Source organism: Zootoca vivipara, chromosome 13 (assembly GCF_963506605.1).
Source record: "Zootoca vivipara chromosome 13, rZooViv1.1, whole genome shotgun sequence".
Lineage (NCBI taxonomy): Eukaryota > Metazoa > Chordata > Lepidosauria > Squamata > Lacertidae > Zootoca > Zootoca vivipara.
Genome location: NC_083288.1, coordinates 9,744,513 through 9,771,610, shown reverse-complemented (window position 1 = coordinate 9,771,610; position 27,098 = coordinate 9,744,513). Strand labels below are relative to the sequence as shown.

At 45.9% G+C, this 27,098-nt stretch overlaps 1 protein-coding gene across 1 annotated transcript; it reads right to left on the bottom strand.

Moving 5' to 3' along the window:
- LOC118095350 (mucin-2-like) lies at window positions 1–27,098 on the bottom strand. Its single transcript, XM_035136547.2, has 12 exons — window positions 26,905–27,098; window positions 21,033–23,036; window positions 19,035–19,148; window positions 15,678–15,796; window positions 15,480–15,538; window positions 15,202–15,356; window positions 13,929–13,985; window positions 10,814–10,976; window positions 8,710–8,871; window positions 7,043–7,143; window positions 4,819–4,880; window positions 1–3,139 (listed from the first exon to the last, which is right to left on the bottom strand). Exons 1-12 carry the CDS (start codon window positions 26,969–26,971, stop codon window positions 3,101–3,103), a joined length of 3,102 nt encoding a protein of 1,033 aa, XP_034992438.2. The 5' UTR covers window positions 26,972–27,098; the 3' UTR covers window positions 1–3,100.

Here is a 27,098-nt window from a genome sequence, read left to right as displayed (position 1 = left end):
CCTGCCACCAAGGGGCTCTAGTATGGTAGGGAGAGATGCAGGCGAGTGTCCACCCAACTATCTATCTAAACAAACCTTATTGAATAAAACACAAAAAACACAACAACTGCCCAAGAGGGTGTGGTCTTCTAGGTACCTGGTGGCCAAATTTATCTAGACTCCTTTATCTAGACACCTTGAATTGGGCTCAGAGGTTGATTGGCAACCAATCCATGTCATCCCGAGTGGAGCGATATGTGACATGAAGCACACCGGGTGCAATTTATGCGCCGTCGTCAGGAACAACGGCATATACAATGTATGGCAACAACAACTGATTCTGGAGGTCAATGGCAAGCGGGTATGTTTTTGCTTTTGGACAGAAGGAGAAAAAGTACAGCACTCTGAGAGCAAAGTCTACGGTGCAATATAAATACTTTAATCGCTTACAGAATCTGAAAACAAAACACATTGAAAAACATAATCTCTATTCAAAACTTTTTAAACACACACACACACACACACACACACACACACACACAAACAAAAACCAAACAGCAGCAGCAATTAAATCATTTTCTGCCAAGGCTGGAAAATCCGCTTAAATTTGGTGTGCATGGGAAAGGAAAGCCCGTTTTAGGGTCCGCAGCTTGGAGGCAGAAAGGAGGAAAAGTCCCCCCCCCAATACCCTTCACATTTCTTCATAAAGAGGCTTGTTATATGCAACAACAGAATCAAGTATTAGCCCTATTGCATGTTTCTTGTCCAAGGAACTACACTTTATCATAAATATAAGCATTCATCCGTACAACCACCCTGTGTAGCATTCTATTTTGAAAACATTTATTACAAAATAATAGCGAGGTAAAAGCTGTTACATGGCAGACCAAAACTATGGTTAAAGTGCTATAATGCTTGGCACACAATGATACGGTAGAATACCCTCCACCCCTCACATTCCTTGTCTTTTCTTTTCCAAAGAAAGATCTGAGGTACACAGTTAACTCCTCAACAAAATGAATTTGAATTTGCAGTGCTTTTAAATTTATTTTTCTTTTGTAAAATGTGTGTGCTGTTTGATTGCAAATAGAATCTCTCTTTTTACAAAAAATAAAATAAAAACAAATATTAAAGGTAACAATAAAAGGCAGAGTTAAAGACAGGAAATTAAAAATCCCAAAAAGGTTAATATTATAAATTAAAATCCGTTCCAGAGTGAGGTATTGATGGTGATATATTAGATTAAAAGCATTGTATCTCCGTTGTGGTGGTACTTGTCACATTGTTCCACAACCACTGCCTGGTCTCTCTTTTTTTTTAAAAAAAGGAAAAGTTTGAGTTTTTTGTTTTTAACCACGCTTAAGCATGACACAAAAAACCCAATATATATCATAAGATTGTAAAATAATGTTATCCTTGGTTGTGGGGTTCTCAGAAGTACATGCTTCCATTTCCCATAAAATGGAGGATCTCATTAGGGCTGCAATTGCTCATAAGCCAGAGCAAGGCCGTTTTCAATATCATTCCTTTGTCTCTCCATGAAGGCATATTTTCCAGGACATCTTCCTTGATTTATTTCATTAAAACAATAGGAGGCCTATGGGGAAACCACTAGGCTCAACTTAATATTTAGTTCAATGGGTGAGGGTTTGGGGAACCTTTGCAGAAGGGTTCCTTGATTCCTCTAATGCAGGCATCCCCAAACTGCGGCCCTCCAGATGTTTTGGCCTACAACTCCCATGATCCCTAGCTAACAGGACCAGTGGTCGGGGAAGATGGGAATTGTAGTCCAAAACATCTGGAGGGCCGAAGTTTGGGGATGCCTGCTCTAATGCCACGAGGGATATAAAGTCTTTAATGGCTAAGTTTTTTTGGCCAATGGCTGCGTTGAGCCATGGCCAGAACTGCAGTTATTAAAGACCTTCCCACCAGACTTTCCCATTTGCAATCACTGGAGAGCCATAATAATAATAATAATAATTCTGGTATCATAGCTAAAAACTAAATGTGGAAACATGTTGAGGATATACAGGGTTATTCATAATGAAGTATACAGTTTCCAGACGCTGTAAGACAGTAACAGGCGACAACACGGACCACAACTGCGAACCGTGAAGCAGATGTACTCATAAAGTTTGTGTTCCGCTACTGAGGGAAGTGATGTAGGCGATAGCGCACACGTCACGTGACTGGTCAGGTAAAATGGCTGCGTCTGCAGTGGAGAAGGCGTTTTGTGTTCTTGAATTGAACAAAACGGAATCTGTAACTGTCATTCGACGGCATTTTCGATTGCGATTCAGGGAAAAACCTCCAAGCAGAAAAATGTACCTACGATTGGCATTAAAACAATGGAAACTATGGGCTGCCTGTGCAAACTTAGAAGTCCTGGACGACCGTGTGTATCGGAAGAAACCGCCGATGGTGTTTGCACTGCCATTCAACAAAGCCCGGGAAAATCAACGCGTAGGGCGAGATGCGTTTGGGCAGAAATGGATTACCGGTTCGATGTGTGTCGTGTGACAAGGGTGCACACAAAGAACATTTGTGACTGTTTCTAAAAAAACAAACAAACAAAAAACATTCCCCTACAATTCTGTTACTAGTAACGTAAGATATATATTCTTCTTTTTTATAGCGCGTTGAAACTGTATGCTTCATTATGAATCACCTTGTATTTTTTAAAAAATTCAAATTAGGAGGGGTGTATGGGGGGCACACGTAAAAATGGGTTGACCACACCTGCATATAATTTAAAGATGGGGACTCCAACATATCTTGTGTAGGGAAATCGAATGAACCATTCCATGCTGCTTCCTTCCCTCCATGGATTGTAGCACAGTTTGTGGGTTCTTTTTGTGTGCAAACAGTCACGTGTAGTCTTCGTTGGTTCCTATACAGATCTGTTTTCAACAGAGTGGTCTTCTTAGCAATAGGCTGAGAGTCTCATCCATGAAACAGTTTCGGAAGAATTTTTTTAAAGTTGGCATGGTGAACTTCACTGCCACCCATCAGACCAGCCTTTCTGTTAGTGGGCTTCCAGTTGCGATCCGTAGGATGTTAGGTTTCTTCATTCACCTCAACTCCTGGAGGGAACTATCCGAAACGAGTCCCAGGGTGGGAATCAAAGCTGAGATGTTATATTTGGCTTCTGGAACCGCAGCTGCAAAGAGAAGTAGAAAGTGTGTTGTGAGGTCCATGAAAAAGCAGGGTTCATTTGAAACCAGAGGAAACTTGGAACTCTGCTTCTTCCTGACCTCGAAAGTAGCTGCATATTTAATAGAATATTGCCTGTGATCGTTGCAAAATATCAGACAGCATAAAATTACCACAACTGCTGAATGAGAATCAAAGTTGTATGAGTTTGCCACGACGGCAAGCTTATTGCTTATGTAAAGGGTACAGAAGATGTATGATAAAGCTATACACATTTAGGATACTTTTATCCATTTTTGGCATGGATACATTTTATGTAATCTTACAAATTATGATTTTGGATCTGTGGAATCCACAGAGCTTGTTAACAAAGGAGATGTGGGAAAAACAAATTTGGAATTGTGGTTTAAATATATTTTAGAAAAAACCCAAAACCTAATCACTTGCATATTTGCATCACACAGCTAAGTCTGAACTGAAATATCCCCCCTTTTTACTGTCACATTTGATAATTAATATGGAGAAGCGGCTTAGCAATTTTAAGGGAGGGTAATATGGGGGGTGACAAGACCGTTGTCTTGCTTCAGTAATGGACTGGATGAGAGCCAACAAACTGAAGCTCAATCCAGATCGGACTGAGGCACTGCTAGTGGGCGGTTCCCTTGACCAGATGGATGGGAGGTTGAACAGATAATATAACTCCTTGATCCTTTGCTGTTGCTTGAGGCTCAGGTGGCCTCAGTGGCCTTCCACCAGCTTCGGCTGGTGGTCCAGCTGTGCCCCTATCAGGACCGGGATAGCTTAACTTCTGTTGTCTATGCTCTGGTAACCCTTAGACTGGATTGCTGCAAAGTGTTATATAGGGCTGCCTCTGAAGACGGTTCAGAAGCTTCAGCTGGTGTAGAACTCAGTGGCCAGGTTGCTCACCGGGGCAAGATGGTTTGAACATATAACCCACTGGCAAACATATAACCAGCTGCCAATCAGTTTCTCGGCTCTCTTCGAAGTGCTGGTTTTGACCTCTAAAGACTCAAATGACTCAAGCCTTTTAAACTCGTGTGTGTGTGTGTGTTGTTTATTACTATGTTATGTATTTTTGTAACTTTGTAACCCCCCCGTTATTACTATGTTATGTATTTTTGTAACCTTGTAACACCCCCCCCCCCCCCCCGGTGATCCTCGGATGAAGGGCGGAATAGAAATTTAATAAATAGTAACTGGTCTAGCAATGATTCTTATGGTGACCGATGGCTATTACTACTGTGTTTCTCCGAAAATAAGACACCGTCTTATATTTATTTTTCCTCATTTTCCCTCAAAACACACACACACACACACACACACACACACACACACACACACACACACTATGGCTTATTTTCAGGGGGTGTCTTATTTTTTTCCTCCTCCTCCTCCTCCTGCCACGGCCGACATTGCTGCTGCACCTATCGCTATGTCTTATTTTGGGGGTATGGCTTATATGCCTTGAATGCTTAAAAATCCTGCTGTGGCTTATTTTATGACTATGTCTTAAAATAGCGGAAACAGGGTACATCCCTCATGTTTCATAATGGCACAGATCTCCATGCCTGCTTTCGCTGTCTACACAATCATCATCTGTCGATTGATCTCAGGAGATGATAACTGAAAAAACTCTGCCCAAGATGAGACTAAAGCTGTACATACCTGCATTTCAGTATCTACTGCATCAAGAGTTGGTCTGAATACCCGTTTTCTGCCTTCAAGTCCTAAGAAACAAAGATGATGATGATGATTAAATTATTATTATTATTATTAATTATTTTTGTATACCACCCTTCTTCCAAGGATCACAGGGCAGTTTACAATACAGAAACACAAAAATGCACAGTAACAAACAAAAGCAGCAACACTCCTTCCACATAGTATTAGTATTTCTTAATCTAAGAGCAGCAAGAGTGTTGGAATGATTTATTGGCCGTAACCCAGAAATCCCCTTTCCGCCCCTTACACAGCCTTTCCCAGGTGCACATGGTGAGTCTTCTCACTTCTTCCTCCCTAAGGGAATTGCTGAGGCCAGGGCCGGCTCTTCATAGACCCCCGGTGGCGCAGTGCACCACGGCGGGGGGCTCGTAAGCTGGGCGCCGGGCTGGCAAGGAGGGCGGGGCGGGCGGCGGAGCGATCTCCGCCCCTCAGCACCAGGGCGCCCGATCTGCTCAAGACGGCCCTGGCTGAGACCCTTAATCACAGGGTCATGGGTTTGAGCCCCACATTGAGGTAAAGATTCCTGCATTGCAGGGAGTTGGACTAGATGACCCTCGTGGTCCCTTCCAATCCTACGATTTGAAGAGCAGGTGCTGCATTGCACCAGTTTTGAGCCAAAGCTCTGAGAAGACAGTCCTGGTGTTGCGTTGTGTTGCCTTTGCCCGCAACTGGGGTGTGTGTGCCCCGCCTGGGAATGCAGACAAAGGGGTGGAGGGGGAACAAAGTCTGCTGCGCCAACCCAGCCGTCGCTGCCAATGCCACTGGGCAGGCACGGGGCATGAAGGGTTCATGGGGTCATGTTGCGCTTCCTGCCCACCTGCCTGGGAGAGAGTCTGGCTGGCCGAAGAGGCCCTTGGCAGTCATGTCCCCTGACGCTAGCTGATCAGCGAGGGGGCCGGGGATGCGACGGCAAGGCAAGGCCAGGCTCTGGGGCCCAAAGGTCCCCGGTGGCAGGCAGGGGGGGACAGGAAGCCCCATATGGGGGTGTCTGATTTGCACCCTCTCAAAATCATGCACCTGGGGCTATGACCCTCCTTTCCGCCCTCACGCTATGCCTCTGGTCCTGGCCTGTGGCCAGCAAGACACCACGCTGCAGATATGCCGGTGGCATAATTGTTATAAGAATTTTAAGGCCTCAAATATAGAATCAATATTCATAAATGCACACATATCTAAATATATGAACCATGTGCTTGAAATAGTATGGGAGAGCAATCCTGAAGCCATTTGGACTCTCCCAATGACCTCAAATATAACTCTGCAGTTACAGATAGGTAGCCGTGTTGGTCTGAGTCGAAGCAAAATAAAAAAATTCCTTCAGTAGCACCTTAAAGACCAACTAAGTTTTTATTTTGGTATGAGCTTTCGTGTGCATGCAGAAACAGACTGGAAAGAGAAGTTGCTGAATTGGAACTCATTACCAAGCTTAAAACCATGGAGCCACCTGGGATGAACAAAGACATAGGATTCTTATCTCATTATGCATGATCAAGCTTTCTTTTGCGCCTCAGCCCTTGCTTTCCCCCCGCAGGACCAATTGCAGTCATCATCAGTCGTTAACAGCCATCAACAGGTTTACCACTCCTATCAGCCCATCACCCATTCCCACCCCCACCCTCTGTATATACATAAGGGTCTGGCTCTTCTATAACTCTGCAGTAAGGGAGGCAAATTGGGAAAGCCTTCCATTGCCTTTTCGCTTGCAAATCCTGTCTTAAGGGTGAGCCTGTGACGTGGATTCAAGAACTAAAGTATTAACCATCACCAAAGAATGGCCAGGCTGCCCAGATAATGCAACCAGCGGCCATTATCAGGTATCCTGCCAAACAGGATTTCTGCTGTAGACACCTCCTATGATGTATGTATATTTTTAGGGGTGGTGGTGGTCTTGGGCTACAGGGTGGGCAATTTCAAGAGTCTATATAAGGGCTTGCACACCATTGTCCAGGGTTCTCCTCCCTCCTGCGTGTGATGAGTGGGGACCCTGTTGCCACAGTTCCTTGAATAAAGATCAGGCTTACTAGCTGCTTTGCTTCTCAAAATACTCTAGTTGGCCTCTGTTATTTTCTCCTACCGATAGGGAACCCACTTAAGGACTCTATACGGGTTCTGGAATACCCCATAAGGGAAAAGGAGCAGTTTTTCTTATGACATAATTAATCCTTACCATCCACATAGGCTGCTTTATTCATGATGCTCAGGCCTCCGGGAGGCTTCCACTCTTCCTCTTCATCCTCCACATACCAAAGCTCCTCTCCGTCAAGGAAGCTGCAAGAACAATATGCACAGGTCTCCTGGAAAATATTGCACATCCTCTCTCCTTCCCTCCCTCCCTCCCTCCCTCCCTCCCTCCCTCCCTCCCTCCCTCCCACAGGGGTGCCAGCTCAGGGCAGCAGTCTCATGCCACCTAATGGGTGCGCTGTCCCTGTCCCTCCGTCTCCCCACCACCACTCCATGTTGTGCCTCACAAGTCCAATTTTTCAATTCTTTCTATCCGCACCCCCATTACACAACCCAGAAATAGCCCTGTTAATGCTCCTCCACGTCCCTCTCAAAGATCTGAGGACAACCTGGGCCTTTTCTAACTCAAGAGAAAACTTCGTTCAGTTCACATACAGTGGTATCTCGGTTTTCGAGCACCTTGGAAGCCGAACATTTCGGTTTTCTAACGCCGAAAACCTGGAAGTAATGGCTTCCATTTTTGAACGTGCCTCGGAAGTCGAACGGCTTCCCCTGTGTGCCCCCCCCCCGAATTTTCTCAATGGAAATTGCAGGTGGCCCTTTTCGCCTCGATGTTCAAACGTTTCAAAAGCCGAACGGTCTTCCGGAATGGATTACGTTCGAAAACCAAGGTACCATTGTATTAATGTGAAGTTGCCTAACAATTCACACTTATGCAGGGCAATACGTGAACTAAAACACAGCAGTCCTTCAAAAAAACAACAACAACAAACAACACCCCACTGTTTTCTGAATTTTGCCATGCGGTTCTTGAACCGAAACAGGCAAGTAAAAAAGTGTGTTGTGAAAAATGGCACACGAAAATGCTTATATTCATGAAAATACTGTATTTTTAAAACCATTATATTAGGGGAATTTGCTTGCAAAAATGGACATACTAAGCAAAACGAAAATGTGTACAAATGTTCATGTGGACTTTATATATACAGTCATACCTCGGTTTAAGTATGCCTCGGTTTGAGTATTTTCAGTTTAAGTACTCCGCGGACCTGTCTGGAACGGATTAATCCACTTTCCATTACTTTCAATGGGAAAGTTCACTTCAGGTTAAGTATGCTTCAGTTTAAGTACAGACTTCCGGAACCAATTGTGTTTGTAAACCGAGGTACCACTGTATATAGGTAAAGGTAAAGGGACCCCTGACCATTAGGTCCAGTCGCAGACAACTCTGGGGTTGCGGCACTCATGTTGCTTTACTGGCCGAGGGAGCCAGCGTACAGATTCCAGGTCATGTGGCTGGCATGACTAAGCCGCTTCTGGCGAAACCAGAGCAGCGCTGTTTACCTTCCTGCCGGAGCAGTTCCTATTTATCTACTTGCACTTTGACGTCCTTTCGAACTGCTAGGTTGGCAGGAGCAGGGACCGAACAACAGAAGCTCACCCCATCACGGGGATTCGAACAGCCGACCTTCTGACTGGCAAGCCCAAGAGGCTCTGTGGTTTATTTATATATATGCAAACTAATGAGGCAAGAACTGAAAAGGTTTGGCAGGGTGGGGGGATAAACTGAGAGAAACGGAGAATGATAGATTCGTCCATCGTTCTTTCTCTCAGTGAACCAAGTTCTCCATTGGACCTCTTGTTGTTTCCTACCTCTCTTTAGATTTCTGCCTCATGGCTCTGAAGAGAAAGAAAGCCAGGACGGCACTGGCCACAAACAAGATGGCGAGTCCAATACCAAGGCCCACCTCACTCTTCTGGAAGCGTGTCTCGCAAAAATCACCTGTGTACCAAAACTTGTCCATATCACTGCACCTATGAGGGAAAAGTTGGAGAGGTGGGGATGAGAAAGGTTGCTGTACCCCAAACCTTAGCATACAACCCACTTGAGGCCGCTGACATCTTCATCTGCAAGCGTTTGGCGTCCCTTTATGCGCCATTTGGAAATGTCCCAATAAACATGCATGCTCTTACCTGCATTATATCAGGATGAAAATAACTCGGGAAGATGGAAGTCACAGCAGGACTGATGCTCACGAGAATGAGAATGAGAAGTGAAGACAGAATACAGGGGTGGACTTTGGTAATATGGTGTCGTGAGCAAGGGCAAAATTTGGCGCCCTCAAAATAATAATAATCTTATTTTCACAATAATTGTCAGGGACTGAGCAGAGGAGGGGGGAGGAATGGTTGATACTGCCTCCTCAGCTTGAACCTTTCAGAGAAGAGGGAGATACCCCGTTTTCCCGAAAATAAGACATACCCATAAATAAGCCATAGCGGGATTTCTACGCATTTCCAACATCTAAGCCATACCCTGAAAATAAGACATGGACGTGGCGCCTCCTGGCAACAGCTCGCTGCCCTCAGCCGTGCCGCGCGGAGCCCTCCCCGCTGGAATAAGACACCCCCTGAAAATAAGCCATAGTGTGTCTTCTTGAGGGAAAATAAATATAAGACAGTGTCTTATTTTCGGAGAAACACAGTAGTATAGATTTACAACAGTGGTTTGCAGAGGGTCACAACTCAGAGACAGAAGAGGGGCAAAGCTGGGAAATAATGGAAGAAGCAGAGCAGAAACAGCTGGCTGACACATCATCACTAGAGAGCATCCAGACACCCCCCTTTTACCAGAACCCCGGCGAGTGTTGAAAGTAGGAGAGCAGAGAGCTAAGAGACAATTGGCCCTAGGCAGCCACCATAAGGGTGTGTGTGTGTGGAGCTGTTGACGACTGAGAAGGGAAGGGGGGAGGAGATTGCTTGGAGCAATGGCATTACCAAAGACGTTGCATTTCTACGCCTCTCTCTGTAAATATTGTCTTCCCATTACTGGCAGCCTGCCGTGACCCTTTTGATATCGTTGCTTTTTTATGGATCATAGAATCATGGAGTTATAGAGTTGGAAAGGAGCCTAAAGATCATTGGGTGCATGCAATGTAGGAATATCCAGCTGTCCCATATGGGGATCGGACCTGCAACCTTGCTGTTACCAGCATCATGTGCTGAACTAGCCATATAAATACAGGTTTTCCTAAAAATCATAGAATCACAGAATTGTAGAAATGGCTCAATTAACAAACAGGTTAAGAGGTAAAATAAAAAAATTCCTTCAGTAGCACCTTAAAGACCAACTAAGTTTTTATTTTGGTATGACCCGTATCTGAAGAAGTGTGCATGCACACGAAAGCTCATACCAAAATAAAAACTTAGTTGGTCTTTAAGGTGCTACTGAAGGAATTTTTTTATTTTACTTCGATCCAGACCAACACGGCTACCTACCTGTAACCAGGTTAAGAGGTAACAGCAAACAATTATTTTCTCAAAAATGGGAAATGTTTAAGAGATACGTACAAAAAAATAACAGCGGCATATTATCTATGGTAGTGTTACAATTATAAGTACATTCAAAATCACAAATGTCAACTATATCGGGAAATGATGGGAAATCTATATTTATTCTACTTTAGTTTGTTGTTTTTTACTTTATTTTATGTAACATCATATGATTTTAGCTTAGTGGATATCTAAGCGGAATTAGAAGGCTAAATTCACATTTTTTGTTAAAGTAATTTAAGAATATATTTTTTGTATGTACGTGTATGTGTGAAGTTACATTTGTAATGACATTAATGAATTTCAATAAAAGAATTTTTTCATTAAAAAGGGGGGGAGGTTTAGGGGTCATTATTTCGAGCTTTAAGTAGTGGGTGGGCTGAAGAGCCTGGAGCTATGCCCCCCCCCCGGTCCGTCCACTTACAAGCACACGGGGCCTGTTTGAAGAACGCGACACTCTCCGTAGTGGCAGTTCCAGGAGGTCTTGGTGTCCTTGATGCAGTTGGTAATACAGCGCAAGATTCCTGTGGAAGTATCGGCGTAATAGTAGGCTGAATAATTAGACGTGGTGATATTTTTGCAATAATCTGGGAAAGAAAAAAAAGGGAGAAATCTGGTCATTTGGTGCAAGACAAAGACAAGGGGCGTAACAAGTCAGTTTGCTGAAATTTAGCAAGTCTACTTGCTAAGTAGCTGTTAGGCAGTTTAGCTGTTCGGCAGTGGAATTTCCTGCCAAGGAGTGTGGTGGAGTTTCCTTCTTTGGAGGTCTTTAAGAGGAGGCTTGACAGCCATCTGTCAGGAATGCTTTGATGGTGTTTCCTGCCTGGCAGGGGGTTGGACTGGATGGCCCTTGTGGTCTCTTCCAACTCTATGATTCTGTGCTTCTACTTTCAGTTTTCCTGGTGGGAAAACCCAGATCAATCAGCAGCTCTTTGGGGCAAGTACTGTCACTCACGGAAACCTTAAAAAGCAGAGAGGTACAGTGGTACCTCGCTAGACGAACGCCTCGCGGCACGAAAAAAATCGCAAGACGAAAACGTTTTGCGATTTTTTGGCAGACTCGCAAGACGAAGTTTTCTATGGCCGTGCAATAGAAAACTTCGCAAGACGAAGCAGGGCGCCGCGAGGAGGAGAAAGTCACACCGAGCCTCCTCCGGGGAGCCCGCCCGCCTCGCGCTTCCGCTGCTTCCGCCGCCCGGAGCCCGCCCACCTCGCACTTCCGCCGCTGCCATTGCCCGGCTTCTACAGCAGCCGCATACCCCCTCACTCACCTTAAGCCACCTGTGCGCGAACGGGAGAGGCCAACCAGACAGCCTGCCTGCCTGCGCGTGAACAGGCTGTCTGTCTGTCTGCTGGGGAAGGAGGGAGGGAGCCTATCTCTGGCCCTCCTCCTGCTTCCCCCTTCCCTTAAAATATGAAAAACTTCTGGCCGTGGCGGGTGAGTCGGTGCCTTTTTTTTGGCGCTTCCCCCCACATAGGAACGCATGAATTAAATTTCAATGCATTCCTATGGGAAACCGCGCTTAGCAAGACGGAATTATCGCAACACGAAACGACTCGTGGAACGAATTAATTTCATCTTGCGAGGTACCACTGTACATGGAGCATGGGTTTGCAGGGCCGTCTTAAGCGGGTCGGGCGCCCTGGCGCCGTGGTGCGCGGATCGCTCCGGCGCCCCCCGCCCCCCGCCCCGTTTCTTCCCACGGCTGGTGGGCGGGCACAGCGCGCAGAGTGGTTTCTGCGCGGCTTTGCTGTGCAGCGCCCCCCTGCCGACCCGTCGCCCTGGCGCCCCGCGCCACCCAGCCTACCCCTAGAGCCGGCCCTGTGGGTTTGTCAATGACATCCAGTCTCAGGGGTGGGATACCGTATTGGCTCGAATATAAGCCGCACCCAAATATAAGCCGCACCTTTAAAATTGGAGAAAAAAATGGAGAAAAAATACCCGACTATAAGCCGCTCCATTCCGCGCAGCTCCTGGCTTCATACATTTGGGGGGGGGGAGTTGCGCTGCATAGCCAGAGGCCTTTCCCCTTCCATGCTCTCCCCCTTTCTGGCCTTGGGGAGAGGATGGGATGACTATCCACAGGGCGGGCACTGCTTCGCCGCGCTCCTAGCGCTGTTTGCCCCGTGCTCCTGGCCGGCATACCGTAAGGTCGCGAATATAAGCTGCACTTTAACTTTTCACAGTCGGAATTTGGGGGAAAAGTGATTATTCTGTGTTATGTTGGAGGGGATGCCAGCAAGTGGATGGAGTGTAAATATGTACAATTTTTCTTGCAAAGGGTGTTTGAGGAGATAACAGAAATCATTGGGTTAAAGCTGACCGAAAGTCCAGGGGTAGCATTATTATCACTTTACGATGGGGTGGAAGGTTTGCAGGCTATGAAGGACTTGCTCACAAATTTATTGACAGCTGCACGAATTATGATAGCCAGGAAGTGGAAGGGGCAAGCAGAATATAAAATGGAAGAACGGTCCAAAGAGGTGTGGTATATAGCTATTAATGACAAACTAACACGTGCCATTAAGGTAAGATGGGGAATATGCAGGAGAAATGATTTCGAGGAGATATAATACCCTGTTTCTCATATTTTAAGACATACCCATAAAATAAGCCATAGCAGGATTTTTAAGCATTCAAGAAATATAAGCCATACCCCGAAAATAAGACATAGTGATAGGCACAGCAGCAATGCTGGCCGTGGCAGGAGGAGGAAGAAAAAAATAAGACATCCCTTGAAAATAAACCATAGTGTGTTTTTTTGAGGAAAAAATAAATATAAGACATGTCTTATAATATGAGAAACACGGTAATAACAATAATAATAATTTATTATTTATACCCTGCCCATCTGGCTGGGTTTCCCAAGCCACTCTGGGCGGCTTCCAACAGAATATAAAAATACAATAGTCTATTAAACATTAAAAGCTTCCCTAAACAGGGCTGCCTTCAGATGTCTTCTAAAAGTCTGGTAGTATGGAAGGTGTTTGTAGAATTTGTACTGTTCAAACGGAAAGGGGTCAAACCATCGCAAGAGGTGTTGAAACTTTGGGAGTCTGGATAGTTACAATGGAATGGTCTCGGTAGCGGGGTGTGCCATTTCATTCTTATTTATTTATTATTTTTACTTCGTCAAAATAAAATAATAATAAAAAGAAAGAAAGAAAGAGAAGCCATAGATGTGATTGTTGCCCTTGAATGGGGAAGCTACATTCTAGCCAGGCAAAGGCCAGAGGTTTCTCTATATGCGCATGGCCTGGACCTCTCCATTCGCAGGAAGGCAAATGGCATTATCACGTCCTAGCCAGACGAAAGCACTGAAGGAACACTTGAACCTGGGCTTGTGATGGCTGTTTCTTGAGGGGAGTGGCTGTGGCTTGGGCGAGAGTCCCAATGTCCAGAAAGAGAGGCCTGAGGCATTTGACCCTCCAGCCCAAGATTTCCCACTCCCTCAGCTACGGGGACAATACTACAATGCAGCATAAGGGGACTCGAAGAAGAGATTCTTCTTTCTCCCACTCCCATATCTAGAACTCACCTTCTGCCGAAAAATTTCTAATCAGAGCGGGGGGCACTAAAACACGGAAACAGTAGTCTGGAACAAGAAGGAGAAGATTGTATTGTTCAGTTCTAGAAGCTTATATGTTATAATTATTATTATTATTATTATTATTTGTACCCCGCGCATCCTAAACTATCTAACGTGTGTCACAAAGACAGGACTCGTCCACACCTCTGCTTGTCGCTTGCCTAGAAAACATGGCTCCAAGCAGTTTCCCACTTAATCCACACTTTCTACACCAAATGCACAGGTCTGAACAGTTTTCCTCTTGCCCCGCTCCTTTCCCAGGGAAAAGCCCGTCTGCTTTCTAGTGCTAAATCAGAGCAAACATCAAACCAGCTCAACAAAACACACACATGGGTAAATCTCCCTAGCTTGGAGATTTACACAGCCTGCATGTCTTTGCTAACACCAAGACTGCATGATATTTTTTGTAATGAAGTCAAGTTCTTTGCATTTTAAATCGTTTGGAACCTTTCTTTTTCATTACTTTTACTGCCGATGGAGGAGACTTGTTTACTGGAACTACTGGAACTCTGTAAGTAAAAACTTCACTTATCTGCTAGGTGTCTGTGATTTATTCTAGCCTAAGTATTTTCATGGGGAGCCTAGGGCTTGCCAAGCGGAAGGTCAGCGGTTTGAATCCCTGCGACAGGGTGAGCTCCCATTGCTCAGTCCCTGCTCCTGCCAACCTAGCAGTTCGAAAGCACGTCAAAGTGCAAGTAGATAAATAATTACCACTCTGGCTGCTCTGGTTTCACCAGAAGCGGCTTAGTCATGCTGGCCACATGACCTGGAAAAACTGTCTACGGACAAACACCGACTCCCTCGGCCAGTAAAGCAAGATGAGTGCCACAACCCCAGAGTCATTCGTGACTGGATTTAACGGTCAGGGGTCCTTTACCTTTACCTTTAGATGAGGGCAGATGTAAAATCCAACCATGTTTTCACATAGCAATCAACCATTGTGCTAACTCTTCTAGGAAAGATCAATAATCTCTTCCCAAACCTTCTCTCGCCAACAGGGAATAGTCCTTTCTTGATGTAACCAAGAGATGTGTCACTGTGTGTCTGTTCCCAGAGGGCAAACATATATACATACAGTATCTGAATATTTGTTCATAAAGGGACCATAAGTCTCCGGTGTTATTTGATGCTAAGGAAACAAAACCTTATAGCTAAGTCCCTGGAACTTTGCTCAGAGGAGGGAAGCAATATTAAAACTGGAACTCTGTTCTTCAGAACTTACCTTGGTCCTGCGGGGTACAGCTGTTGGCGCTGGCGTCTTCCAATTGCTTCACGAGCTCCTTGGTCCGGTTGCCGACCTCTCTATCGATAGCACTGACGTTGTTTGGCATTTTGATTTCCATGATGATTGTGAAGTTCACGTCGATGCTGCCATTCCTAAAACAACAGTGGATCAGGTGAAATACAGTTACAATTACTCTGTCCCTAGTGGGTTCACTAGGCCATTGGGGAACTGTACTGTATATCTCTCCCAAGCTGGTCTCTGCCTCAGGTACTCACATCACGCTCACTATCTCCACATCGCGGTATCCGTCCACATTCTTGTAAATTTGCCTCATCTATAATGTTGGGGGTGGGGAAACACAGAATATCTTCATAAACAAAGGCATATGGGGAGGGAAATAAAAAGAGAAAGACCTTTTCAGGTGACAGTGGCAAGAGAAGATGTGCAAGCGTGAGCCATTAACGCATGGTTACCTCCATCTTAAATTCTGCCTTCAGTTTTTTAAACTCTGTCGAGTTTGTGTCGTTGTATTCCTTTTGGTACAGCCTGTTGGTGATCTTCACCTGGGCATCCAATTCCATGGGCACATTTACTAAAGCAGAGAGAAAGAGAGAGACCCACACTAGCAGCAGGGACCAGGAGCTTCCCACCAGCCAACAGCTTTAATTTTTTTTAAAAAAAATCTTATTTTTACTTAAACTGCTGAAAAGGTCTGTGTAACTTGTGGGATGTAACCCTCTGGAGTGGTCAAGTACAACATTTCCTGTTTGCCTAGAGTGAACATGCATGGGGAATGTTGGTCCAGCCAGTTGAACTTCCTGTTACACCTGGTCTGGAGCATCCTTCCTTTTGCATGTGACTAGTAGGGGTGTGTGTGACTTTTCCAGACCTGGTAAAAGGCCAAGTCACGTGGCCACCTCCCTTCTTTTTCGTCCTGCCTGCTTCCTGCTTCACCTGGACTGCACTAGGTTATCTTCCTATATGGGGTAAAACCTGTTTGTACATATTTGTAACTTTGAGCCTAAAGCCTGCCTTCAGGGATCACACTGTGCTTCTGCCTGATCGTGAGTAAAACTACTTTTTGTTACTTATGAATAAGACTATTGTGTCTTTATTCTTTTAAAAGGGGAAAGGGAAAGGACCCCTGACAGTTAAGTCCAGTCCCAAACGACTTTGGGGTTGCGGCGCTCATCTCGCTTTACTGGCTGAGGGAGCCGACGTTTGTCCGCAGACAGTTTTTCCGGGTCATGTGGCCAGCATGACTAAGCCGCTTCATATTTCAATCTGGGCAAGCCAGATTGAATTGCTTATTATCTTAAGCAGTGGTGTCCAAACTTTTTTCAAAGAGGGACAGATCTGATGAAGTGAAGAGCTGTGAGGGCCGACCAAAGTTGTTAACCTTTTTTTAGGATTGAATTTGTTGAGCTTTTTAAGGATTTTACCCCAAAGTTGTTGAGCTTGAAGTTGTTGAGGCTTTTTAAGGATTTTACCCCAGGAAATAAACTGCCACAGGGGCCGGATTAAACCGACCAGCGAGGAATGCACTCTGCTGTTTAGAGAAACTTGCTAGCGCGAGTTAGGAAGGATAATATTAATCAATATATCCTCTCCTGTTACCCACCACATTCCCACATAACCTGCAAGCTCGCTTCCAGTTTATTGGTGAAAGCTGGGCATGCCCTCACTGGTTCGATCCAGCAGCTTCTGAGCAGCTTCCAAACCCCGACCTTTAACATTGTGCAAATTGGTCCTCCTAAAGTGAAGAGGCTGTGCCAGCATCTTAGAGTCCCATCTTGGGGGCCTCTAGCCATGTGATTAAAAACCTGTCTACCCTAGAATTGGTCAGCTCAGGTCCATGGGATAGGAGGACCACCTGATGCATATCCTCCAAATGTCCCGATTTTCCAGGAATGGTCCCGGAGTTACGAAAACCATATCAGCTTCTGATTTGATCCCAGAATGTCCTTATTTCCCCCGCCAGTGCTGCTGATCCTGAGCTTGGGGAGGAAGATGAGCTGGCGCTTGTCCCAAGTGGCAGCGGCAACGGAGCATCTCCTTGCCGCTCCATCCAAGGTCCAGCCCCATGTGATACACCAGCTCTGAGGCGCAGGCAGAGGGCAGGGCTGCCCTGGACAAGAAGAAAGGGGGAGCAGAGCAGAGCACAAGGAGTCTTGATTTAATAAAAAATAAAAAAGCTTTGTGCATCCATGTCTAATCTTGCCCTTTTCTAAAACTGAATTATTGGTGTCAGGGGATTGTTGCAGCTACTCTTGAGTAAAGATGCTCCAGTCCGCACTGTCTTTAAAAGTTTTATTGTGCATACTATTTACAGTGCAGAGATAACAGAAAACATGGCCGCCTAGTCCGATTCAGAACCCGGCAATGGCTGCCGCCTGCTCTTCGGCCAGAATAAAAGCTTGGGCACCCCAAAACGCCGCCCCTTCGCCCGCCTCAATTCGGGCGCTGGAAGGAGAGGTTTTCCCCTCTTGCTGGCTGGGGCGGCACCTGGGCTCCAACGTCTCTCTGAGTCCCTCATCCGCTCACCCTCGACCAGAGCAGTGCCAGGGCTCTGACACGTCTCCGAGCCCTTCCTGCACGCTCTGTTCTCCATAGCGTTGCCAGGGCTCAGGCACCTTACTGAGAGCCCTCTCTCCAAACAGCTCCATTCCTCATTCCCTCCTCCTGACTCGCTGCTTGTGCTGTCACTGGGCAAAGTCTGGTCAAGATGATGGGGGGAGTCCCCCTGACAATTGGCATGTGTTTTTCTTTTTGTAAACGTACCAAAGAATAAAATAAAATAGGGATTAAGGTTTCCCCCCCCCCCAGGGTGGAGGAGGGCAGGTGAGCTATGTCCCATTGGTGTCATGGTCTAAACCACTGAGCCTCTTGGGCTTGCCGATCGGAAGGTCGGCAGTTCGAATCCCCGTGACGGAGTGAGCTCCTGTTGCTCTGTCCCAGCAGCTCCTGCCAATGTAGCAGTTCAAAAGCATGCCAGTGCAAGTAGATAAATAGGTGCTGCTGTGGCAGGAAGGTAAACGGCGTTTCTGTGTGCTCTGGTTTCCGTAACGGTGTCCCGTTGCGCCAGAAGCGGTCATAGTTGCCAAGTCTCCCGTTTTCTCCGGGAAACCCCCGTTTTTCCGGCTGTCCCCAGCCGGAAAAAAAACGGATTTTTTTTGTTTTTCCCCAGTTTATTCTGGCGTGGCAGCCATTTTGGAACTGGGCAGAGCATGCTCAGAAGCGACTTTTGATGCTGCTCTGCCCAGTTCCAAAATGGCTGCAGCGCGACTTCTGGTGCGGGAGCCATTTTGGAACTGGGCACAGCAGCATCAAAAGTCACTTCTGAGCATGCTTCACCCAGTTCCAAAATGGCGGCAGCGCTACTTCCGGTATGCTAATTTCGGTCCGGTCCCTTATTTTTCAGAGAGGAACTTGGCAGGTACGGAAGCGGTTTAGTCCTGCTGGCCACATGACCCGGAAAGTTGTATGTGGACAAACGCCGGCTCCCTCAGCCTGAAAGCGAGATGAGCGCTACAACCCCACAGCTGCCTTTGACTAGACTGAACCATCCAGGGGTCCTTTACCTTTACCAACCTGCTTGTGGCACGCGCCCTTCTTCTGATAGGAAATGCTCTGGGGACGGGGGGGGGGATAAATAAATGGGGGCCTGAGGGGGGGGTCAGTTGGCAGGGAGTGAGAAATCTCCCTGTTTTCATCTGAGGGATGTTGGAGGGTGTGCTGATGCCCTGTTCTTTCTCAACACAAAATCGACTGGGCAGGGCAGGAGTTTCTACTAGATTAGAAGAACAGGGTCAGCTCTCACTTCCACTTACATGTAGCCGAAACGATCTCATCATTACCGAGTTCACACCGTGGCCCATGGAATAAATTGTCAAGGCACAGACACTTAACACCATCATACGTTCCTCCATTTTCACATTTGTTTTCTGGAAGAGAGAAGCAGCAATCTCTGTAAAGAAGAAATGTGGGGAAGTAAACCCCACCCACCACAACAGAATCCCTTAAAATGACAGGGGGAACTGCCCCCCCACAGCTTAAATCAGTATACCCCAACCTGGCGGCCTCCATATGTGGTGGACTCCAACTCCCATCAGCCCTAGCCAGCTTTGCCAAGCCTAATGGGCAGGGATGATAGGAGCTGCAGTGCAAAACGTCAGGAGGGGCACTGAGTCGTGGAAAGCAGGCTTAAAGGATGGGGGAATAGAATGTGTAGGAAATTGCAGTCAAACTATGCAGGAGTGCTAGTTAGTGCATGAAGGGGTTAAGACCAGAGAGGTCTGCTCCTAGACTCATCTAGGTCACACCCCCTTACCTCCGTGTGGAAGGAAGTGAAGTTGCTTCTCTTCCTTTCTCTCACTGTGTTTCAGTGTATGTAACCAATCAGGACAGGGGTGTCTGAACTTGCTTAGACCACATGTTTGAACCGAGAGTGTGTGTTTTGCTGGCATGCAGGCATGAATCAAGCCATTTTTATTTTGTAAGTAAAGCATTTTAAACGTACTTAACTGTGTGTGGTCTGTTCAATGCCAGAAGGGGAAATATGGGGGCGGGGGCGCGCGAACACTGTAAGCAAACTAAACGGGATATCAAAAGAGATCTAACAACCTACAATCCCACACCATACTGCTATTGAAATAAATAAATAAATAAAAATTAGATAAATCGTCCAGTAGCACCTTAGAGACCAACTAAGTCTGTTCTGGGTATAAGCTTTCGTGTGCATGACTTCTTCAGATACACTGAAACAGAAGTCACCAGACCCTTATATATAGTGGGAGGGTGGGGTGGGTTTTTTCTCAGAAGGGTAGTAGGAGATGGGTGATTGACTCAACAGGTATGGTAAACCCGTTGACAATTGTTAACAACTACAATTAGTCCTACAGGAAGAAGAAGCAAGGGATAGTATGCAGATGACCAAAAATCACTTTAGCATATGTAATGAGACAAGAATCCAATATCTCTATTCAGACCAGGTCTCTCCATAGTTTTCAGTTTAATTCTACAACTTCTCTTTCAAGTCTATTTCCATACTGCTGTTTAACTTTGCCTGTTTTAAACCTTCCTGGGGGGCATTTTTGAATTCAGGCGTTCAGCTGATTCTTTTTGTTAATTATCCACATGTGTAATTACCATGCGTGGGCTACGGATCTTGTTTTTTCTCCCACATAATGGACAGCTGGAAAAACGGGGGTTTCCCGGGGAATACGGGAGACTTGGCAGCTATGCACAGGTCCCATATTGGCTTTGGGATAGAGCTACGGGCAAAGCTCACGGGCACATCAGCTTTGATCTCCAAAGCCAGCAGATGGACAGAAGGCTTCCAGCTATGGCATCTCCACTCAAGCCCCTGGGTAACAGAGGCAGAGACTGAGGCCAGACTTGGCTCCACTGAGACAGGAAATCGTATTGAAGATTGGGGACGGGGGATACAAGGAAGAAGAGGAAGAAAATTATCCTGTGGAGGAAGGTGGGGGGAAGGCATGTCTACACGAGGATGCCCCATGATGAAAGAAATCTGAAAGGATCTGCACAGAGGGAAAACAGGAGGGCTTGTGTGTGTCCCTGAAGAAAGGAAGAAAAGTCAGGACACTCTCATTCTTTAGGTAGACACTGTATTAAAGGAAGAGGCATCATTAAACAGGGAAGACTGAATGTCTCTAGTGGCCTGATACCTGGAATCCAAAGAGGGACCTGCACAATTGGGTCCCTGCAACCCAATTCAGAAGCTATCTTGATGTTCCAGTTTTGGAGACGGGGCAAGAAGAACGCTCTTAAAATTACAGTATTCACAAAGAAGAAGTGGTGCTTACCTTGAGGAGTAGTGGTGTGGCTGCTCTGGGTATCTGGGTTCGTGGGTGTTGCAGGAGGAGATATGGTAGAATTAATGGTACTAACTTGAGGTGTTGTCATGTCACTAACTATTGTTGAATTATTGGTGACAATTGTTGTTGTGGTGGTGGTAATATATGTTGAGGCAACAGTGGACTCTGAGGTGATGTCTTCCGTTGTGCTGCTCGTGTCAGGTGAGGAGAAACTTGTGCCCTCTGGTGTCACACTTGTGAGAGTTGAGACGGTGCTGGCATCAGTGGTGATGTCTTCTGTTGTGCTGCTCGTGTCAGGTGAGGAGAAACTTGTGCCCTCTGGTGTCACACTTGTGAGAGTTGAGATGGTGCTGGCATCAGTGGTGATGTCTTCCGTTGTGCTGCTTGTGTCAGGTGAGGGGAAACTTGTGCTCTCTGGTGTCACACTTGTGAGAGTTGAGACGGTGCTGGCATCAGTGGTGATGTCTTCCGTTGTGCTGCTCGTGTCAGGTGAGGAGAAACTTGTGCCCTCTGGTGTCACACTTGTGAGAGTTGAGATGGTGCTGGCATCAGTGGTGATGTCTTCTGTTGTGCTGCTCGTGTCAGGTGAGGAGAAACTTGTGCCCTCTGGTGTCACACTTGTGAGAGTTGAGACGGTGCTGGCATCAGTGGTGATGTCTTCCGTTGTGCTGCTTGTGTCAGGTGAGGGGAAACTTGTGCTCTCTGGTGTCACACTTGTGAGAGTTGAGACGGTGCTGGCATCAGTGGTGATGTCTTCCGTTGTGCTGCTCGTGTCAGGTGAGGAGAAACTTGTGCCCTCTGGTGTCACACTTGTGAGAGTTGAGATGGTGCTGGCATCAGTGGTGATGTCTTCCGTTGTGCTGCTCGTGTCAGGTGAGGAGAAAGTTGTGTCTTCTGGTGTCACACTTGTGAGAGTTGAGATGGTGCTGGCATCAGTGGTGATGTCTTCCGTTGTGCTGCTCGTGTCAGGTGAGGAGAAACTTGTACCCTCTGGTGTCACACTTGTGAAAGTTGAGACGGTGCTGGCATCAGTGGTGATGTCTTCCGTTGTGCTGCTTGTGTCAGGTGAGGGGAAACTTGTGCTCTCTGGTGTCACACTTGTGAGAGTTGAGACGGTGCTGGCATCAGTGGTGATGTCTTCCGTTGTGCTGCTCGTGTCAGGTGAGGAGAAACTTGTGCTCTCTGGTGTCACACTTGTGAGAGTTGAGACGGTGCTGGCATCAGTGGTGATGTCTTCCGTTGTGCTGCTCGTGTCAGGTGAGGAGAAACTTGTGCCCTCTGGTGTCACACTTGTGAGAGTTGAGAAGGTGCTGGCATCAGTGGTGATGTCTTCCGTTGTGCTGCTCGTGTCAGGTGAGGGGAAACTTGTGCTCTCTGGTGTCACACTTGTGAGAGTTGAGACGGTGCTGGCATCAGTGGTGATGTCTTCCGTTGTGCTGCTTGTGTCAGGTGAGGGGAAACTTGTGCTCTCTGGTGTCACACTTGTGAGAGTTGAGACGGTGCTGGCATCAGTGGTGATGTCTTCCGTTGTGCTGCTCGTGTCAGGTGAGGAGAAACTTGTGCTCTCTTGTGTCACGCTTGTGAAAGTTGAGACGGTGCTGGCATCAGTGGTGATGTCTTCCGTTGTGCTGCTCGTGTCAGGTGAGGAGAAACTTGTGCCCTCTGGTGGCGTGCTTGTAAACACTGGGACATTGCTGGCATCTGTGGACTCTGAGATGGTGTACTCACTTGCGCTGCTGGTGTTGGGTGAGGGGGAAGTAGTTCCAGTCATTTCTTCTGTGCTTGTGCTTGTGTGCATTGTGGCTGTGCTGGGATTCTGCCTTTGTGTGTCATTCGTGGCAGGAGACATGTCCGTTTTGAGAACTCTGCTATGTCTGGAATCAAGTGCCGCTTTCTGGCCTTTTCTATCTTCCTCTTTTCCCATCAACTGCGTTTCCAATTTTTCAAGATCCCGAGTCTGAATTTTGTCTCTGACTTCATCTCTGAATCCACCTGTCGAAACAGCAAAGTCAATACTAGCAATGTCACTTTGGCTCCTTACCTTTAATGAGCTAGTCTGGATTTCTTAAATTCAAAGGTTCTTTTTGAGGCCTGAAATCTGTTTCTATTTCTGAAGTATTTGAGGGAGCAGTGGTACCTCGGTTTTAAGTACACAATTGGTTCCGGAAGTCTGTACTTAACCGGAAGCGAACTTTCCCATTGAAAGTAATGGAAAGTGGATTAATCCGTTCCAGATGGGTCTGTGGAATACTCAACCTGAAGCATTCTTAACCCGAAGTATGGGTGTAATTGGTTCTGGAAGTCCATACTTAACCTGAAGCGTTCTTAATCTGAAGTGAACTTTCCCATCAAAAGTAATGGAAAGTGGATTAATCCGTTCCAGACATGTCTGCGGAGTACTTAAACTGAAAGTACTCAAACCGAAGCGTACTTAAACCGAGGTATGACTGTACATTTTGAACTATGAGTATTCAACAGTGAAACCAGAGAGTTCTATAAGGATGACACAAGACCAACAGGGACCTGACAGATTGTATCGAAAATCTGTGAGATTCCCTGAAGTGTGTGGACGTTGCTCATTTTCTAGAGGATGTGAAGTCCAGTGAGACCATCCTATGAGACTGACCATCAGAGAATCCGCTCTGACCTCTCCAATCCATACTGAACTAAAATACTCGGAGTGGAGGTCCACAACCTTTGGGGGGCCCACTGCAGATTTGGAAATTTAAAAAAAGTGTCCTGGGTACCAAAAAATATCCACTATATAGAAGCAAAACTGGTGGTAGTCAGAATCTGCCCCCTCTTCACCGTGTTGCAAAACACCTTTGCCCACAAAGCAAATTAAACATGGACAAAAAAGCAGGAAAAACTCCCCTGAAACAACCCTCTCCCCATTGCCAACCAACTAGTCTTTGCCCCCTCACAAAAAGGAGGGGGGACCTTAATTTGTAAAATAAATTGAGAGGGGCAGGAGACCTAGAGAAATTTTATGTTATGAACCGCCCTGAGATCTATGGGTATATAGGGTGGTGTACAAATTTATTTATTTAAAAAATGTCAGCTCCTCAAGATTCACCTTCTGTATCACCCAAAGAGGAAGGAAGGGGCAGGGGGAGGGAAGGAAGGGTCATAAAGTGCTCCCTCCTTCTGAGAACCATTTTCAAAACAATGTTGACTTCAGTCAACATCCAACTCTGTCCTCTTTAGTCTGAAAACCAATGGGGCTGCTCAGTCTTAAAATCCACCTTTTTGTTTTGTTTTGTTTTGTTTTTACTACAGTGGAACCTCAGTTTATGAACACCTCGGTTTACGATTTTTCGGTTTACGAACGCCGCGGACCCATCTGGAATGGATTAATTCACTTTCCATTACTTTCTTCTATTTATTAAAGATTTTTTCAAACAACAAAAACATACAAAACACAAAAAATAATACAAAACACAAAAAATACAAAATACAAAAAATACAAAAACAAAATTTCTTACTTATAACCCTTATTTCTAATCTAATTGACTTCCTCTTTCCACCTCCTACTGCGGTTCTTTGTATTTCATACTTAGTAAATTCTAAATCTTATATAAACTCTAATTATTACTTCAATATTACCTTGTTACTCTATCTTTTATGTCTTATCCTTATAAACTCAATCTATATCTTACTTCTTAATTAATTAATTCACCCTTATCTTCTATCAATACTTGTTTCACACCCTTGTATTATCTACAACCTCTTTGTATCTCCCTCACTTCCATTAATTCAGTCTATTATACGCTTATTTTTCAAATAAATTTTTAAATTTCTTCCAATCTTCTTCCGCTGCTTCTTCACTCCGATTCCCTTTCAATGGGAAAGTTCACTTCAGTTTATGAACGCTTCAGTTTATGAACAGACTTCCGGAACCAATTACACCTATGCTTCGGGTTAAGTACGCTTCAGGTTGAGTACTCCGCGGACCGTCTGGAACAGATTAATCCACTTTCCATTACTTTCAATGGGAAAGTTCGCTTCAGTTTATGAACAGTCTTCAGTTTATGAACAGACTTCCGGAACCAATTGTGTTCATAAACCGAGGTACCACTGTATTTAAAATATTTGCACACTGCCTTCCAATAAAACATTTTCATGGCGGCTTACAAAATATATTTTAAAACAGCTAACAGTGCAGCAATAATAACAGTGAACCACGAAAAAATGGGAGCATTTGCTAGCAACAAGAAAAACAGCTCAAGAATAACCCAGAAGTGATTTCAGAAACCGCTAGAAGTCCATGGGAGAGCAAACTGTTTTTGGTAAAGGTAAAGGTAAAGGGACCCCTGACCATTAGGTCCAGTCGTGACCGACTCTGGGGTTGCGCGCTCATCTCGCATTATTGGCCGAGGGAGCCAGCGTACAGCTTCCAGGTCATGTGGCCAGCATGACAAAGCCGCTTCTGGCAAACCAGAGCAGCACATGGAAACGCCGTTTACCTTCCCGCTGTAGCGGTTCCTATTTATCTACTTGCATTTTGACGTGCTTTCGAACTGCTAGGTTGGCAGGAGCTGGGACCAAGCAACGGGAGTTCACCCCGTCACAGGGATTCGAACCGCCAACCTTCTGATCAGCAAACCCTAGGCTCAGTGGTTTAACCCACAGCGCCACCTGAAATCACCCAGAAGTGATTTCAGAAACCGCTAGAAGTCCATGGGAGAGCAAACTGTTTTTGACTAGGGTCTAAAAGACCACCAGGTGACAGGCAAGATGGCAGGTGGAGAGATTTCCATGGAGAAGGCACCACTACAAAAAAAGGCTCCAAGAGCCAGCCAGCCTGCCTAAGGAATCACATCTTTTTTCCCCCTCTTCACAGATTTTTGGTAGTTTATTGACTTAGTGGTGAGAGAAAGACGATCTGCACACATGGCCCAAGGCGCATACTTCTTTATGATTGCCTCCAGACCCTCCAAGTGTCCCTGTTTTCCAGGGACAGTCCCAGATTTACGGAAACCGTCCTGGTTTCTGATTTGATCTCGAAATGTCCCGTTTTTCCTTAGGACGTCATTGTTTTCATCAGAGAAATGTTGGAGGGTATGGAGTCACGCAACCCCCAAGCCAAGGAGATAAGGAACTAAACAACCTTTAGAAGACATCTGGAGGCAGCCCTATAGGGATTTTAATATTTTTTTTAAAAAAAAGTCTAATGTTTTATTAAGTTTTTATATATGTTGGAAGCACCCAGAGTGGCTGGGGCAACCCAGTCAGATGGGTGGGGTATAAACAAACAAACAAACAAATAATGGAATAGGACGTCCCTAATTTCATCGCAGAAATGTTGGAGGGTATGTGCCTCACATATTCTGGGACATGCTAAAATGGGCAGAGCCCAAACATTCTGACAGGGCTGGAGTGGAAGATGATAGCCTGGCTTTCTGAACAACTATTTGTCCATGCAAACTCCCTTTTGCACTGCACTTTTTGCACTTTAAAGCTCCGTGTTTGAACATTTGGGTTTTTTTTGTTTTGTCCCGGCGCTCTCCCCTGGCAAACCTATGTTTTACCACTGAATGAGAGCGGACAGCAATCCACAGAAAGCCCAATTGCTGTTTGCTCTGATTCAGCAGTAAAATGTGGGTTTTCCCAGAGAAAGCACCAGGACCCCCTCCCCCCCAAAAAGAAACACACACACACACACACACTGCTCAGACCAGTGCCTAGAAACATGGTACAAAAGGAAGCCTGGATGGGGCCTCAGTGGACATCCTGCTTGGAAGCCTCCTGCACCATCCCGGCAATCGCTTTTCTGAAAGAGAGACAAAAGCAGGCATATCTGCCACTCTGGCCCCCACCATCTATTTGAAGGCTTCCTGAGGGCCTTAGCATCACTCACCTGCTTCAGAGCTGAAAGTGGAACAGTGGAAGATGAAGAAGAGGAGAAGGGGCAGAACTTTCCCCATTGGTGAGCTTCAAAAGTCTCTATGATAATTCAGAAGTCTGGTTCGGACTCAACCGCTAGCGACGGCTGCCGTCTGGATTCTGAAGGGGAGGCAGAGTGGTGTGAGGACCTTGGACTTCCTGGAGGAA